We start from the raw sequence: 18870 nt of genomic DNA on the forward strand, positions 1-18870 counted from the left end.
TTCTCTCCCTCCCTTTGCATTCAGTGACAGCCCATCCAGAGCTGTACTGCGGGTGCTGTACTGAGGCTGCTGGAGTGTGTTAGGTGTGTGCCATTCTTAGCCCTTGGTCAATTTACTCCCAATTTTTCCTTTGGCTTCTTCATTGTCCTGTCCTGCTTCCTCTGGGATGGTAGACATCACTTCCCTGGTCTGCAGATCCCTAGAATAGTTGTTTTGGTCAGTTTCTGACTTTTTTCTTGCTCTTTTTGAAAAAGAGGTGAGTACTGCTGGTCTCAATGTTGCCATCTTTGATTTACTACTGTATGAGGAGGTACTTCCTAATAAGATGCAGAAATCACAGGCCAGCTGTGAGTTCAACAGTCTGCTTCCTAATTTACCAGAACCCCCAATCAATGTCTCTGACTCCAACCCTGCAGCTTTCCCTAAAACCCAGGCTTTCCTTTATGCCTCCATTGAGTTGTAAAAATAGTCTTGTGTTTATAACATAAATCCATATTTGTCTTGTGTTATCTTTTTAATTGATTGCCACATTCTGTTTGCTATTTTCTTTACTTATGAATATGAGAGATTGGCTTGTCGTTTTTCATTTTTGTAAGGGCTTTTAAATTTTTAATCTTTTTGTTGTTTTGTAATTGTTTTTTACATCAAGTTTAGATTGGCTTCATAGAGTGACCTTGAAAAGACTATTTCATTGTCTATGAGTAATGTTTAATGTGTTGTTCAAATCTATATCCTTGTAGTTTTTTTATTGCTTATATAACCCATTATTGAAAGCTGTATTAAAATACTCTGCTATCATTACAGACGAATATTTTTCATTTTGTCAAATTGTTCCATATTTTTGTCAGCTTTTGCTTTGTACATTTATATAGAAGGTATGCCTATCTTTCTGGTCAATTGAATTTTTTGTTACAAAATGCCTTTTATTTCTTTTTTTTTCATTTTTTTATTATATATATATTAAAAAATACATAGACCACAAACAAAAAATAGGGAGCTCTTCACAATTTTGTGTGTCATTCTTGCTCAGGGGCCAAGCTCAACTTCTCTGTATTGTTCCAATTTTAGTATATGTGCTGCTGTAGTGCACAGTCTTATTTCTAATGCTTTTCTCCTTTTACTTTTTTTTCTAGTATTAATAAAGTTACACCCATTTCATTTTTAAAAGATTTATTTTTATTTATTTTTTATTGTTTTTGTGCTTGCTTTCTGCTCTCTGTGTCCATTCGCTGTGTGCTGTGTCTGCTCTTTTCTCTTTAGGAGGCACCGGGAACTGAACCTGGGACCTGGGACCTTCTACGTAGGAGAGAGGTGCTCAATTGTTTGAGCCACCTCAGCTCCTTCCTTGCTTTCATTGTCTTTCTTCTTTGTGTCTCCTTTTGGCCTCATCTTGTATCAGCTCATTGTGCCTGCTGGTCATGCCAGCTCGCTGTCTTGCTTGTTTTTTCCACGAGGCATGGGAAACTGAACCCAGGACTTCCCGTGTAGTAGGCGGGGCTCATTTGCTTGAGCCACATCTGCTTCCAGTTTCATTTTGATTAGTAATCACATATGTCTTTTTTCTGTCCTTAGCCTTTTGTTGGTTTTGAATTATCTTTAAGTTATATTTTTTTAAAGTAGTATGTAGTTATTTTATAGTTTGGTATATTGATCACTTGTTTCAATTCACATTTTTATTCCATTTACATTTAATTCCTCTTTGTTCATTTATTCTCTCTTTGGCTTTATTTTTTCTATTGTAAATCCCATGTATTGCATTCATAATTAAAAAGTAAATATAAAACAATTATTTCCTCAAAGTACATAATATTTCTGATCAGCCATTTGCTTAGTATTTCCAAAATAAATTCCTTGGTTGTATGTTTTGACAATACCAGATTCCCCTAATCACAATTATTCAATTAGTGAATTCTAATTGAATTTACCTTGTTCCCAATTGGTTACAAATAATCATTTTAATCCTAAGGATTCTCTTCTCATGTATTTTTTTGTTTTGTTTTGTTTTTTAAAGATTTATTTATTTCTCTCCCCTTCCCCCCCACCCCCACCCCAGTTGTCTGTTCTCTGTGTCCATTTGCTGCATCTTCTTTGTCTGCTTCTGTTGTTGTCAGCGGCATGGGAATCTGTATTTCTTTTTGTTGTGTCATCTTGTTGTATCAGTTCTCCTCCGTGTGTGCGGCACCATTCCTGGGCAGGCTGCACTTTCTTTCATGCTGGGCGACTCTCCTTACGGGACGCACTCCTTGTACGTGGGGCTCCCCTACACGGGAGACACCCTTGCGAGGCAGGGCACCCCTTGCGCGCATCAGCACTGCGCATGGGCCAGCTCCACACGGGTCAAGGAGGCCTGGGGTTTGAACTGCTGACCTCCCATGTGGTAGACGGATGCCCTGACCACTGGGCCAAGTCTGCTGCCTCTCATGTATTTGTTCTAATCAAGAGAATCACTTTGAAAATGAGTTCTTCTAGATTTTGCTTTCATTAGATTATCCTTAACCAACAATTGTTTTTTTTCAGTGTATGGTATTAAAAATTGTATTACTGGTTCCAATTTTAATAGCCCCCTCCCCAACATTCCTAAAAGTAAATTTGTATATATGTATTGAATAAAAACACTTTTGCTAAATACCTGAATGAAATCCTCTAGAGGTTTCATGATTTGAGAGACATATAAATGTGTTTACTGGGAAGCAGACTTGGCCCAGTGGTTAGGGCGTCTGTCTACCACATGGGAGGTCCGCGATTCGAACCCCGGGCCTCCTTGAACCGTGTGGAGCTGGCCCATGTGCAGTGCTGATGTGCGCAAGGAGTGCCCGGCCACGCAGGGGTGTCCCCCACGTAGGGGAGCCCCACGGGCAAGGAGTGCGCCCCGTAAGGAGAGCCGCCCAGCACCAAAGAAAGCACAGCCTGCCTAGGAATGGCGCCGCACACATGGAGAGCTGACACAACAAGATGAAACAACAAAAAGAAACCCAGATTCCCGTGCTGCTGACAACAGAAGCAGACAAAAAGAAGAACACCCAGCAAATGGACACAGAGAACAGACAACTGGGGGTGGGGGGAGGGGAGAGAAATAAATAAAATAAATCTAAAAAAAAAGAAAAGAAAAAACTGTGTTTACTGTAACTCTGTTATTTTCTTATTAATTAATATAGATTTTACCTGAGTGTTCTGTTTTTTTATGCTTAATGTTATAACTCACTATTTGTAGCTGTTTAATTTACATGACTGAACCTACCTGAAACATTCTTTTTTATAATATTACAAATTTTATAAATTAGATAGTATAAATGAGAAAGGTTTGTTTTAAAATTTTCTTTTATTCTCAATGTTAATTAAGACATTCATGTTCTATTTATTATATATTTTTGAGTTCTCTATCCAACAATGGTCCATAGAATAATCTTAAACTCATTTGAAATTTTCTCAAAAAATTTACATCCTACTTTAGATTTCTTTCATCTTACTTTTTGAAAAACTATTTTTTTAATGTGACTATTAAGTTCATTCTGGGTTCGTTTGTTTTTTTTTTACAAATATAGTGCCTGAGGCAGTCATCCTAAAAATAAAGTATGTAAGATGCAATGTGACCTCAACTTAGCAGATATATTTTTCTTGTAATAGCTGTCAAAATTTTTTTTTTACAATGTTAAAAAAGGCAAAAAGGAATCTTGGACAAATATAATACTAAAATTTTTTTAAAAATTATTTTTTAGCTTCTGGTTACAAATCTATCCTAACACTTTGTACACCCTCATACCACTGACCCTGAAAAATTCTACTCAATATATAGTACCTTTGGAAAGTGTACTTTGGTCTTTCTCCTGATACCATCCTTACCAGAATGGATTTCACTTATTTCCTGCTCATTTAGTTTTAACTTCTTTTATTAAAGTTTGGAATGATTGTATCTGATTGGCAAAGCCATTAGCTGTAGGATAGGCTGATAAAGCAAGTACCTGATATTTCTATTGGCAAGGTCATTTGTAACTCCATCTTTTATATATATATTTATCTACATATTTTTAAAGATACTTAGATTATGTAAATGTTACATAAAAAATATGGGGGATTCCCATATGCCCCACTCCTTACCCTTCCCACATTATCAACATTCTTTGTTAGTATAGTATATTTGTTGCAATTGATGAACACATTTTGGAGCATTGCCACTGAGTATGGATTGCAGTTTACATTGTAGTTTACACTCTCTCCTGCACAATTTTGTTAAGTTTGACAAGATATATAATGGCCTGTATCTGTCATTGCACTGTCATTCAGGACAATTCCCAAGTCTTGAAAATGCCCCCATATTACACCTATTTTTCCCTCTCTCTCTTCTCAGAACCTCCAGTGGTCACTGCCGCCACATCAATGAAGAAAATTCTTCCATTGCTAGAATCACAATAAGTCTATGGTAGAATAACAGTAAAAGTCTACTCTAGTCCATCATTCATTCCCCAATCCTGAGGATCCTGGGATGGTGATGACTACTCTGCCTGTAATTGAGAGGTGGATTAGATTCCATGGGGCAGATGGATGGGACTGTCTTGACTGGTAGTGACAGGATTTCCCTGAACATAGCAGAGAACCTGCATTTTTATTACCACAAAAAATGATCCATGTTTACGATCAAATGGTGCTTCCCAAATATATATATATCTGGCTTAGATCTCTCTCCAGATCTCTACAAGTTTGTATGACATTTTTATCACTACCTCAGACTTATCTTATCACTACCTCAAACTTTGTTTTTAAAAGATCTATTCATCTTTTTCTTCCCCAATCCATTTCTTTCTTAGTAGTCACTAATACAGTACATGGCTATGTAACACTAATTCCATTGCTCCACATCCATGTCTTTTTTTTTTAGATTTATTTTTTATTTATTTCTCTTCCTTGTGTCCCCCCCCCCAGCTGTCTGCTCTCTGTGTCCATTCACTGCATGTTCTTCTGTGTCCGCCTGTATTCTTGTCAGCGGCACTCAGAATCCTGCGTCAGCTCTCCATGTATGCGGCACCATTCCTGGGCAGGCTGCACTCTTTTTGGGCTGGGCAGCTCTCCTTACAGGGCACACTCCTTGCGCATGGGGCTCCCCTACATGGGGGACACCCCTGTGTGGCACGGCACTCCTTGCGCGCATCAGCACTGCATGTGGGCCAGTTCCACACGGGTCAAGGAGGCCTGGGGTTTGAACTGCAGACCTCCCATGTGGTAGATGGATGCCCTATCTGTTGGGCCAAATCCGCTTCCCCAGATCTATGTCTTGAATCCATATTTCCTTTAATCTCCACATGTCCTCCATCAGCAAGTCCACTTTGCTTTACCTCTGATACAGAGAATAAATATCTCTATTGCAACTACCAAGGATTATTCTTGACTTATCTATTATTGTGTGATAACTGGTTTTCTGCTTCCACTCTTGCCCATTTTGAAGCATTCTCTAGTCTTTGCTCAGAGTTTGTGTTTTTGTTGTGAGGTGTTTGAGGACTGTATGCAGACTGGTCTGAGCAATAAAACATTTCTCTATCCAATTGCCTAATGAAGTAGGGTTTTTTTGTTGAATCCATTTCCTATAGGAATGTTCATGCCCTTCCTTTCCATTTGTAGCTTTGTCTCTACTGGTAGTTTCTGAAATGTCAGATCCTTTACTCCTCTGCGTAAAACCCTCAAGTAAGTGCTTTCAGTGAAGATGGAAAAGTTCTATATCTGCATTGTTCAGAGTGGTACTCCCTAGCCATATGTTGCCATTGAGCACTTGAAACGTGACTGGTGAAACTGAGGAACTGAACTTTTAATTTTAATTATCTGCTCCCCCCCACCCCCACCCCCTCCCAGTTCCTGGGCCATCTGACCCATCTTCCCAACCCTAGCCCTCTCAAGCCCCAACCAATAATATCCCTATGCCCCTATCTTATCCCTTCCCTGTACAACTTCTTACCTCCACTTTATCATAGATTTCACCCTTATAGGTGTCAGCTCACAACCTTCTTCTCTCCCCCATTTCCTTTAAGCCTATCCAGTCTCTAGCTCTCTGAGATAGCTTGGTTTGCTTAATTCATATCGAGAGGTCATGTATAAGCCCCCTCTTTATTTAGAGGTGGAGTGGACATCACCACCCCTTGGTCAACAGGATTGAGGAATAAAATATGGCTTAGAGTGGATTTACTGATAGTCTACTGTAGAACTATTGTGACTCTAGCAATGGACGAAATTTTATCATTGATGTGGAGACAGTGGCCATGGTAGTTGCTGAGGGCAGGGAGAGGGAAGAAGAGATGTGATGTGGGGGCATTTTCTGGACTTGGAGTTGTCCTAAATGATATTGCAGGGTCAGATACTGGACAATATATATCCTGCCATAACCCACTGAATGGACTGGGGGAGAGTGTAAACTACAATGTAACTATAATCCATGCAGTGCAGCAGTGCTGCAGTGCTCCAAAATGTATTGACCAAATGCAATGAATATGCCACAATGATGAAAGAGGTTGTTGATGTGGGAGGAGTGGGGATGTGGGGTGTGGGGTATATGGCAACCTCTTATATTGTTTATTGTAACATTTTTTGTTATTTATGTATCTTTTAAAAAACAGACAATTAAAAAATAAATTTTAAAAAAATCATCACATATGTCCAATGTTGTATTGGATAGCAGAGCTCCATTGGTTTCCCCACATCCCTACAATAGAATCTAAAGTCCATATCAGGGAAGCAGATTTGGCTCAGCAGATAGAGCGTCCACCTACCACATGGGAGGTCCAGACCTCCCATGGGCCTCCTGACCCGTGTGATGAACTGGCCCACATGCAGTACTGATGTGTGCAAGGAGTGCCTTGCCATGCAGGGGAGCCCACGTGCAAGGAGTGTATTCCGTAAGGAGAGCCACCCAGGGCAAAAAAAAGGTGCAGCCTGCCCAGGGTGGTGCCACACACATGGAGAGCTGATACAGCAAGATGATGCAACAAAAAGAGACACAGATTCCTGGTGCCACTGACAAGAGTACAAGCTGACAAGAACACACAGTGAATGGACACAGAGAGCAGACAACGGGGGGCGGGGAAGGGAAGAGAAATAAATAAAAAATAAATCTTAAAAAAAATTTAAAAACTAAAAAATAAAGTCCATATCAAATCCTTGTATGATCTAGCTCTTGCTTATCTGTACCATTCATTTCATACCATTCTCTTGGTTCAGTTACACTGGCTTCCTTTCTGTTGCTCAAAAACACTACACCCTTTCTCAGTTTTGGACCTCTACTCTAATAATGCTCCCAGCCTTGAATGTGCTTCTCTTAATTTTGAACCCAGACCTTAGGTCAAATTTCATGTGCTAAGATCTTTCCTGGTCATCCTATCCAAAGTGGCCATTGCCCTTTTATTTCCTTCACCATACTTGTGTTAATTCTTATTATTCAAGAATGAAACCCTGTGAGGGTGTGGGCCTTGCGTCTTTAGGTGACGGCATGTAGCTCCTATGTATTATGAATAAATACATGTTTGATTTTTTAGATTCTTTGATAGTGAACTTAGAGGTTGATTACATTTTGCCAAAGTTTTTAAGTCTATAAGTAATTGAGAAAGAAGCAGAGTTATATTAAAGATGGGATTAAATTATATATAAATACAGAGATGGGAAGGTGTAAACTAAATACAAAGTATTATTATTAGAAAAGCATTATTGGTTTAATAAGACTTTTTCTTGCAGAGTTCTAAGAATTTACAGATATATTGAGTTTTTATGTGTTAGAAAAGTGAAATTACCTCTGTGGAAACCCAATGGAGAGGAATGTGTTAATTAGGCATAGTATACTATATTATGGCTTCTGCTGTTTGAAAATAATTAATTTTAATATTTAAAAATCAATCTTTAAAATAACAAACTTAAAAGTAATCCATCTTATTTAGTAATGTTGAATTAATTTAATTAATATACATTTGGAGTTAATGTATTTATATTTTTTCTTAAGTGATGATTTGCCCCATCTCAGAAAATCTGATGTTATGTATATAAAAATGCACATCTGTAAAAGGATAAGTTTAGAAAAGACTTAACCTTTCCATAGCAAATTCATCCTTTTTTTTCCTTTAGGAGATTCCAGAGATTGAACCCATGACCTTGTACATGGGAAGCAGGTGCTTAACCACTGAGCTATATTCACTCCCCTCCATTATTCTTAATATTATTTATTTTGTAAAAATATAGTTGATTTACGGGGGTGGATGTGGCTCAAGCCATTGAGCCCCTGCTTCCCACATGGGAGGTCCTGGGTTCAACTTCTGGTGCCTCCTAACAAACTAAAGAGAAAACCAACTTGGGGGAGTCGAAGTGATTCAGTGGTTGAGCACCGGCTTACCACATACAAGGTCCTGGGGCTCAATCCCTGACCCTGGTACCTCTAAGACAAAACAAAACAAAAACCAAATATATGTATATATATATAGCAACTATATATATATAGCTGATTTATAACCTTCAGTACAAACCATAAAGCCAGGGAATGGCTATATTATGGCTCAAAATGAAATAAAGAATGCTTAGTTCTTACTGCATTGAATAATTGTTTTTGGACTCAGTATTTTGAATTTTCTTAGTCACTGATTCTGAATCTTGAGCCAGTTTATATCTATATAGATAGTATATTAGGATTGGGAAAAGTGGACATGGTGGACGATGGGTATGGGGAAAGGCAGGAAGAGATGAGAGGTGGAGGCGTCTTTGGGACATGGAGCTGCCCTGGATGGTGCTTCAGAGGCAATCACCGGACATTGTAAATCCTCACAGGGCCCACTGGATGGAATGGAGGAGAGTATGGGCCATGATGTGAACCATTGTCTATGAGGTGCAGAGGTGCCCAAAGATGTACTTACCAAATCCAATGGATGTGTCATGATGATGGGAACGAGTGTTGTTGGGGGGGGAGAGGGGGGGTGGGGGGGTGGGGTTGAATGGGACCTCACATATATATTTTTAATGTAATATTATTACAAAGTCAATAAAAAAAAATTAAAAAAAAAAAAAGCTACCACATATCAAAAGATTAAAAAAAAAAGACTATATATAAGTACTTTAATATTAGTATATATATTTGATTTTGTAACATGCTTAGTAATATCTATTTCTTCTACCCTTTTTTCTGTGTTTTTTTCTGTTTTTAGGTTCAACATGTCTAGAGTTTATAACATAAAAAAGTCTCTTAAACCTCATGTTTCATCTTTGACAAGTGAATCTAATAAACAGCTGGATTATTTGCCTGAGAAACTAAGAGCAAAGCTCCTTCCTTTCCAGAAAGATGGCATCTCTTTTGCCCTAAGAAGAGATGGCAGGTAAAGTACTTCTTTAAAGAAATGCTTTAAAGAAATGTTAAGTTCCTGGCAAGTGTATTAAAAAACAAATATATTTGAATATGTGTGTATGTAAACAATTTCAAATTATTGACTTTAACTGGAAATTGTCTTTATCCTCTTGTCATGATATTTATGTTTACATGTAAGCATCCTTTCTCATAATCAGGAATTAAAAATCAGAGGATGTCAGTTTAATGTGGATTTAGAACAAGGAAAAAGCAAATTTTAGGCCCTGAAAGGACTTGGTGAACTATCCCTGCCCTTCAATAAGTGTAGTGTTCAAGTGACAGTACAGATATAAACATATATTATTATTCACTGATGCATATGTTTCCAAGCTCTGTGCAAACCATTCCTTTTTTGTTAGAATTGACCATCACTGAGTTAGCTTCATCCATTTATTATGTTTGACTTATACTTCAGGTTAAAATATATTGATGCATTTCTGATTTCTTAAGAAGGTGTCTTTAGTTATTTTTAGTATTTGGGCTACCAGATCTGCTGTTGCTTTCACGTATAACTAATGTCCATTGCATTTTGTTTAATCCCACTTTTTAGTATAGATAGCAACCTCTGGATTTGCAGTTACCTTGCTATTACCTTCTACTACTGTCTATATTTCTTTACCCCTTTTTAAACTTCATAATATTTATGTGAACTCTTCCATCAAACTGGGCCATTGCATGGTTTGCTATACTTTTTTTTTCTTTTATCTATTTTTTATCTTTATTGATTTTTTTGTTTTCTTTTTTGTTTGTTTTTTGTTTTGTTTTGTTTTCTTGTTTTTTCTCGAAAATTTTTCCTCTTTGCTGTGCTTTTAAGGTAGCACTAAATATTAGTTCCATTGTCGCTCCTATTTTTTTTTTTTAATTAAAGAAGTGAGTTTATAAAACAATCATTTATAAAATACATCATTTCCATATACTACCCTATCTATCTGCCATTGGTATGGTACATTTGTTAAAATTGATGAAAGTACATTTTTTATAATTATATAATTATTCATAGAGTATGGCTTAACTTAAGGTTCACTGTTTGTATAGTTGCCATATATGCAATCTAACATGTCTCCTTTTAACCACATTCAAATACTTATTTTCATACTGCTATCCTTATTCCCATCTGTAACCAAAACATTTCCTTCATTCCACATGGGAACTGTACATGTTAAGCCTTAACATCCCTTTCCCTAGCCTTACTCCTTCCCCTGGTACCCTGTATTCTAGATTTTGACTCTATGAGATTGCTTATTATATTATTTCATATCAAGAAGATCATACAGTGTTTGTCCTTTTGTGTATGGCTTATTGCTCAACATAATGTCTGTAAGGTTCATCCGTGTTGTCACATAAACCAGAACTTCATTCCTTTTTAATGGTGAATAGTATTCTGTTGTATGTACATATACAACACTTTGTTTATCCATTCATTGGTTAATGGGCACTTGGGTTACTTCCATCTTTTGGCAGTTTGAAGTATGCCTCTATGAATAGCAGCGTTTTAGTTTGCTAAAGGCTGCTAATGCAATATACCAGAAATGAGTTGACTTCTACAATGGGATTTACTAACACAAGCGTATAGTTCTAAGGCTGAGAAAAATGTCCAAATCAAGGCATCAGGAGAAGCTCTCTCCCTAGGTTCAGCTGCTGACAATTCTGGATTCCTGCCATATGGCAGGTCACTATGTCGGCTTTGCCAGTCTCTACCATTTCCCCCAAGATCGCTTTTTCTCAGAGCTCAGCTATATCAGGCACATGGCAGTGTCTGTTTCTCTCTCCCTTCTCCTCTGGGCCTTGTTGCTTCAGCTTCGGACTGCTCCATCTGTGGCTTTTCTGCCTCCTGGGTTTGTTAACTTCAACTTCTGGAGGATTCTCTCTGTCTCTGTGGCTTTTTTTCTATGTCTATGGCTTTTTCTTCCTCCATTTATAAAGAACTCCAGTATGAGGGTTAAGTCGTGCCCTGGGTCCTACAGTTTAATCATAAGCCCTTAATAGAGGTAATTTAATCAAGCTTCCGCCTGTAATAGGTTTCAGTGCAAAGGAATGGATTAGCTTTAAGAACAGAATTTTCAAGGAACCACCCAGCTTCAAACTGTCACATTCCACCCTCTGAATCTTAGAAAGACATGTTTTTTCCATATGCAAATATATTCATTCCATCACAATATTATAAAAATCTTAAATCATTCTAGTAACAATATTAAGTACAAGATCTCATCAAGGGAAGTGGATTTGGCTCAATGGATAGAGCATCTGCCTACCACATGGGAGGTCCGGGGTTCAAACCCAGGGCCTCCTGACCCGTGTGGTGAGCTGGCCCACTCACAGTGCTGATGCGCTGCAATGAGTGTTGTGCCATACAGGGGTGTCCCCCACATAGGAGAACCCCACGTGCAAGGAGTGCACCCTGTAAGAAGAGCAGCCCTACGTGAAAAAAAGTGCAGCCTGCCCAGGGATGGCGCTACACATACGGAGAGCTGCAAGATGACGCAACAAAAAGAGACACAGATTCCTAGTGCTGCTGACAAGAATACAGGCAGACACAGAAGAACATACAGTAAATGGACACAGAGAGCAGACAACTGTGGAGGAGGGGGAAGGGAGAGAAATAAATTAAAAAATCTCATCAAAATTGGTTCTATCTGTGTTGGGGCAATATTCCCCTCAGGCTTGTTGACCTGTTAAACTTAGAAAACAAGTTATCTGCTTCCAGCATACGGATTCACGGGATAAACCTTCCTATTGCCATTATTGCCATAGGGAGAAATTGGAAGGAAAATAGAATTACAGGTCCCAAACAATTCGGAAAACCTGCAGGGCATACTCCATTAGATTTCAAATTCTGAGAGTCATCAATAGAACCCTGGTTTCTTCTTGCAGCCTCATTCAGTGGCATTTCCTCCCCTTCTAAGGGCTTGCCCATTGGCCTTTTTCTCAACTCCACCCTCACCAAACTCTAGGCATCACTCTCTGAAAACACTGGGGCAATGGCCCAATCTCTGGGGACTGTGCCTCACTCTCTCTGAAGCTTGGGTCAGCTGCACTCTTCCTGCACAACAGGGCTGAAGACTCATTCTCTCCAAGTTATTTGATTTCTTTACATGTACTTCCTTAGTCTGCCAGATGGCCATTTGGCAGACCTCAGTTCAAACCCTGGTCAGAATGTTCAACACCTGGAGATTCCTGCCTCAAGGCTGTTCAGAGCCTGGCAGATCAAACTTTCTCAGAGGTTGTACTCCACCCTTTGCCAGTAGCCCTCTCCCTTTTCCTGGGTGGGAAATAATTCCATTCTCCTCTGTGCCCTCAACAACCAGTCCTGGTCAATCTGGGGGTATTTGTGAGAGTTGGATCTCTTCTGTTCTCTGCTGGCTCCCAAGGCAAACGATGTGGTCAGACCTAATCTGAAAAGGCTCATCGGACACAGCAGACCAGGTTTTTGGCCAAAAGTTGAGTCCATCTTAGGCTGTGTTCCCTGCTTTCCTCTTTCCTGGGGAGGTGGACTTCTACAGCCGGCTCTGTCTATAGCTGTCGCCAAAGACCAGAGAATTCAAAGCTGTCTGCTCTGGGGATTGGTGCCAAGCTGAAGCTTTTACGCAAGAGTTTTCCAGTTGAGAGTCCCTTCCCATGCCCCTCTCTCTCCTGGGTGGTGTCCAGCCTTCCCTGGGGTCTTAAAACTTAAAATATGTTCATCCAGGTCATTTCTGCCTGTCCTGTAGCTGTTTTTCTGGGAGAGAGGTGAGTCTTCTGTTTCTCTATTCTTCACCTTCCCAGAAGTCCCTCCTGTTACATTTTTTGGAAGAGCTTGAGCAGAATTGGTATTAGTTCTTCTTGGAATGTTTGGTAGAATTCACCTGCTGTCTGGTCATGGGCTTTTTTTGTTGGGAGGTTTTTGATGAGTGATTCAATCTCTTTACTAGTTACTCGTCTGTTGATATCTTGTTTTTCTTCTAAAGTCAATGTGGGTTGCTCTCATATCCCTGTTTCTCCACTTTATATTAGTTTTGTCCCACATTTCCTCTTTATATTTTGTGCACCCATTATCAGGAAATATGCCTTTTTTTTGTTCAATTGTATTCTTACTCTTTCTCATATATTTTAATTTCAGTCTATAGAACTCCCTTTAGTCATTCTTTTAAGGCAGGTCTTTTGTTGATGAACTCTCTCATTTTCTATTTATTTGTGAATATTTTTAATTCTTTTTCATTTTTGGACAGTTTTCCAGGTGAACAATTTTTGGCTTCCAGTTTTTCTTTCAGTACCTTAAATATCGCTACCTTCTCTCTTTCATGGTTTCTCTTGGGAAATCAGCACATAGTCTCATTGAGGATTCCTTGTATGTGATGAATTACTTTCTCTTGCTACTTTCAGTATTCTCTCTTTATGTCTGACATTTGATGTTTTGATTTGTATGTGTCTCTGAATAGGTCTATTAGGGATTATTCTGTTTGGAGTCCATTGCACTTTGTGGACATGTGTATTTATATCTTTCATAAGAGTTGGGACATTTTTGACCATTATTTCCTAAACATTCTTTCTGCTCCCCCTTTTCCCTTCTCCTTCTGGGATACCTATAGCACTTATGTTGATGTGTTTCACATTGTCATTCAAATTCGTGTTACCCTGTTCCTTTTTTTTTTTGAGTTACTAGGTCCAAGGATTGAACCTGAGACCTAGTATGTGGCTCTCAACCACTGAGCCACATTGACTCCCCTGAGTTGGCTCCCTCGTTTGTTTGTTTGTTTGTTGTCTGTTTTTTTTTTTGTTGTTGTTGTTGTTGTTTTTCCTAGGAGGCCCCGGGGACCAAACCTGGGACCTCCCTTTTGGGAAGCAGGCACCACTGCTTCAATCACATCTGCTTCCCCATTTTTTCCCTTCATTTCTCTTTCTGTTCTGCCATTTCAAGTTCAGGTACTCTGCCTTTCAACTCACTTTTCCTGTCCTCAGCAAATTCAAAGCTGCTATTTATATGTCTCCAGTGTAATCCATTATGTTTTCATTCCCATAAGCTCTGTTACTTTTCTTTGCAGGCTTTCAATTTGTTCTTTGTGCTCACCTGGTGTCTTCTTAATATCCTTACCTCTTTTAGGAGATTTGTGGGAACATCATTGTTTGGCATTTTTTAAAAACTCTATTTCAGCAGGAAAGTTTTCAGTATTCTACCTTTGTATATGTTTTATATATGTTTGCAGGTGATTTTTATAAATACTCTTTCTTTTCTTGAAACTTTAGAAATAAACATTTCATTTTTTTGTTTTTAATTTCGGGTAGCTTATTTTTCAGTCCTAGAATATCCTATTCAAATCTGCTTGAATATGTCAATAATCTCTTGATTTGTGCCCATGTTTTAATCCTTTATTTCTGTAAATACTTAGAACATACTTGTTTTATATACCTGAAGTCCTTTGGAGCCTAATTCTCCCTGCCTTTTCGCCCTGAGATGGCTCCCTTATCTGTTTGCTCATTGTTTGCGCTTGTTGTCTTTTTACCTTGTTGTCTGTTTTGTTTGCTTTAGGAGGCACTGGGAACCAAACCCAGGACCTCCCATGTTGGAGGCAGGTGCTAACTGCTTGAGCCACATCCACTCCCTGATTGTTGTTTTTGCTCAGTGTCTGCTTATTATCTGCTCATCTTTTGTTTGTCTTCCTTAGGAGGCACCGGGAACTGAACCCAAGACCTCCCTTGTGGGAGGCAGACACTCAACTGCTTGAGCCACATCTGCCCCCCTTACTCTTTTTTTCTTCTTTTTGTTCATGATGATTTATTTCCCAAAGTATTTGTTTTATTTTTATTTTGTTTTAATAATTGGGTAGTTTTAATCTGTGGGAATCCTGAGAGACCTAATTAAAAGGTAAATTGTTTTAAGGAGGATTTCTAAAACTAAAATTTTCCTTTGATATTTTCCAGGTCACACAAGTAGTATAAATTCAAACCTCAGACTCATTTGCAGGCAGACTTAGAATTGTGAATTTTGATCATTAGTTTTCATGTCATGCCAAGACTTGAGTTTTGTTTTTAAAATATTTAAGTATAACTTACAGTTAATGAAATGCATAGGTTTTAGGTGTATGTTTCAATGGGGTCTGAAATATGAGTAACTCAATAAAGATGAAAAAAATTTCTATCACTCAGAATAAGTCATTTCCAGTCTCCCTAACTTCAGCAACCTCTCATTTGATTTCTATCATCAGAGGCAAACTTATGGAAAATATCTATGAGAAATAAAGAAAAAGTTTCATATACCTTTACCTAAATTCTTCAATTTTTAACATTTTGTAATATTTAGTTTGTTATTCTTTCTTTCTTTCTTCCATTCCCTTTCCCCTTACACACATACACCCACGCACTTATTAGTATTTGTATTTTCTAAACCATATAAGAGTAGGTTGCATACGTCATGCCCCTTTAGTCCTAAATACTTAAGTATATATTTTTAAGACCAAAGATATGCTGTTTCATAGCCACAGTACAGTTATCAAATTCTTGAAATTTAACTTTTATAAATTACTTTAATTTATCTATCTATGTTGTGATTTGTCCCAATAACATCCTTTACAGCATTTTTTTTTTCTTTCAGTGCAAGAAGCAATTAAGGACCACTTATTTCATTTTCTGATATCTCTTTGGTTTCCTTTAATCTGAGACAGTTCCTCAGCCTTCCTTGACACTGGAATTTATGAAGAATATAGACCAGTTTATTCTATAAAATGTGCCTCAATTTTTTTTTCATGTTTCTTCATGATTATACTCACATTATGCATTCCCTCCTGCATTAGAACATAAGTGAGGTCAAGGTTCTGTTCTAAAGATATTACTTTTTTTTTTATTGTGGTAACATATATATAGCATACAATTTGCCACTGTAACAATTTTTAAGTGTACAATTCATTAGCTTTAATAACGTTTACAATATTTTCCTATCATCACTATCATCTATTATCAAAACTTTTTCATTACCTCAAACTGAAACCCTGTACCCAGTAAGTAATACTCTTCATTTTCACCTCACCTCAGGATATTACTTGTTTGGGTTTTTTTTTTTTTTTAGCTATCAGGGGCTGGGAATTGAACCTGGGACCTTGTATGTTGAAAGTTGACTCTCAACCATTCAGCCACATCGGCTTCCCTGAGTTGGTTTTTTCATTTGTTTTGCCTGTTGTTTGTTTTAGTTTTTTTGGGAGGCACCAGGACCCGAATCTGGAACCTCCCATGTTGGAGGCAGGAGCTCAACAATCTCTATGTTGCCTTTTTAAAAAATATGGTGTCCTTTGATGAACAGGTATTTTTAATTTTGGTAAAGTCCAATTTATCAAGTTTTTTCTTTTATGGTTAGTATTTTTTGTGTTCTTTTTAAAAAGTCTCTTCCTATTCCCAGATCACAAATATTTCCTGTTTTCTTCTAGGAGCATTATAGTTTCAGCTTTGTGTTTTGATCTGAGTCCTCCCAAATTAATTTAGGGGTATGAGTAAGAGTCTTGGGTTCAGTTTCTTTCATACTGATATCCTGTTATTCCAGCCCCATTTGTAGAAAACTATCCTTCCCCATAAATTACCTTGACATCCTTGTAGAAAATCAGTTGACCATATACGTATGAATCTATTTCCTGTTGGGTTTTTTTTTGGCCAAGGGATCTCTTTTTCTGGTGTTATATCTCTTCTGTTTCACTTAGGCTATAGCTTTCTTAGGCTCAGTTTTGTTTAGAAGTCATTTTTATTCTCTACATTGTTTAGGCCTAAAACCTTATTTCTTATTGCTCTTAATGGCTGTTAAATCTAAAGGTTCTCATTGGCATCCACAGGCACCTTCATCAAAGCTTGTGGCTTTATCACTCATCATTCTGGGTTTGGCTTTCTCTTTGTTTTTGGCCATTGCAAATTTGTCTTAATTTTCCTTAGGTCAGCTCTGCATTTTAAAAGATAAAGTTTTAGCTAATTTAACATTTCTAGATGTTTAAAAAGATCGGGATGTTTAGAATATCTAAACTACCATAATACTGAGAGGAGATAGATGACTTACTGTTAAATCTTCTTTCTGGATTATATTCTTTATTATAGTATACTCTCATAAAACCACTTAATCTTTTCCTTCTGTAGTCTGAATTTAATCTTGTGTAATTAATATCCAACAACTTTTTCTTTTTGTTCACATTTTCAAAGCATGTCTTCAGCATCCTTAGTTTCAACATTTTTGAGATACTTTTTTTTATGTAGATGAGCTTTTTATTTCCAACTTGGTTTTCATTTTGTGATCCAATTTAAGCCCTTTCTCCTAAGTGATAGTGTTAAGTTTGCTTTCCTTTATTGATATGATAGCTGTATTTGGTTTTAATTCTGTCATCATGCTATTTGTTTTGCTTTCTGTTTTCCTAAAAAAAATTTTCACTATAAGATTTATATTTTCTTGTTTTTATTTATAATGTATTTTTAATTATTTGAACTAATTACAGTTTGAATCCATTGATTATAACTATAGCTTTGTATAATATACTTCTCTACGTGGCAGTATTTTTTTAAAATTCCCTGTGCCATGCAGTCATTTGGTATTTTTCCTCTTTCTTCCTGTTCTTTCTTCTCTCTCAGCACATGATATTAACTGGTTAAATTATTTTTCTTGATGTTCACCTTTGTACCTTTGAAACTACTTATACATCTATTACTTTATGAACTTTCAATGATCTTTGCTAAACAATTATGTAGTTTCAGTGTTCCCCTCCAGTCCATTTTATTTCTTTTCATTGTTGTTTGGCTCAAGTTATTGTCTTCTAGTTTTTTCTTAGAAGACTAATGGGAGCTCTATTCCCTGATTTATTGCATTTTGAAAATATCTTTTTACAGACTTTATACTAGAATGAAAAGTTGGCTCAGTAAGAAATTCCTCGGTTCTACTCTTTCTTTGGTATGCTTTGTAGGCATTGCTACATTGCTTGTTGTAGAGGGCTGTCTGATATTTATCCCCAAGGTCATTTGATATTTTTCATCTCACTAATCAAGGGTTTATTATTTTCCTAATCCAATACTAGAATATGTCTTGGCTTGGTGATGACCCTTATATGTCTCTTTTTCTTGGATGTGATATATTCCTTCAATCTGTTGTTTTAAATTTTTCATTTATTTCTGGAACTCTTTCTGAATTATTTTGAGAACAGTTATTCAGTTCTATTACTTTGGTTTTCTTCCTTGAAATACCAAATATGCATATGTTGTTAATTTGCCTTGGTCTGTTGCCTATGTCATTTGTTTTTTCTTTTTCTTTATTTTTCTCTAACACTGTTTCGGTCTTTTTTTTTTCCCCATTGAAAATGAGGGACATTTTTCCTGAGCCTTATTTGCAGAAGGATCATCTGGGGAAGAACTAGAACAATGTTTTAAACTAGCAGTTATTCTCTTTATGACATTATTTTTGTGTGTCTTTGATTTATTTTGATTATCTCTCCTGAGTCAAAAGAAATTGACATGCAGGGAAGATGACTGTACAGTGTCTCTCACTTCTCCTCTTGCTTCTCACTCCTGCTTCCTTAACTGACTGC

At 37.4% G+C, this 18870-nt stretch overlaps 1 protein-coding gene and 1 non-coding gene across 5 annotated transcripts in view; one reads left to right on the plus strand and one right to left on the minus strand.

The window, feature by feature from the left end:
* The window catches only part of ZRANB3 (zinc finger RANBP2-type containing 3), a 362849-nt gene that overhangs the window by 49667 nt on the left and 294312 nt on the right, over positions 1-18870 (plus strand). For all 4 annotated transcript variants that reach the window (XM_058301088.2, XM_058301086.2, XM_058301085.2 and 1 more), the window contains one exon: positions 9159-9326. In XM_058301088.2, the coding sequence (XP_058157071.1) occupies positions 9166-9326 (161 nt within the window). In that variant the 5' untranslated portion in view covers positions 9159-9165. The remainder of the gene's footprint in view (positions 1-9158; positions 9327-18870) is intronic.
* LOC111761074 (U6 spliceosomal RNA) lies at positions 986-1090 on the minus strand. The gene has a single exon (XR_002794543.1). It is a non-coding gene; the product is annotated as a U6 spliceosomal RNA (small nuclear RNA).

The sequence above is a fragment of the Dasypus novemcinctus genome, chromosome 7 (assembly GCF_030445035.2).
Source record: "Dasypus novemcinctus isolate mDasNov1 chromosome 7, mDasNov1.1.hap2, whole genome shotgun sequence".
Classification (NCBI taxonomy): Eukaryota; Metazoa; Chordata; class Mammalia; order Cingulata; family Dasypodidae; genus Dasypus; species Dasypus novemcinctus.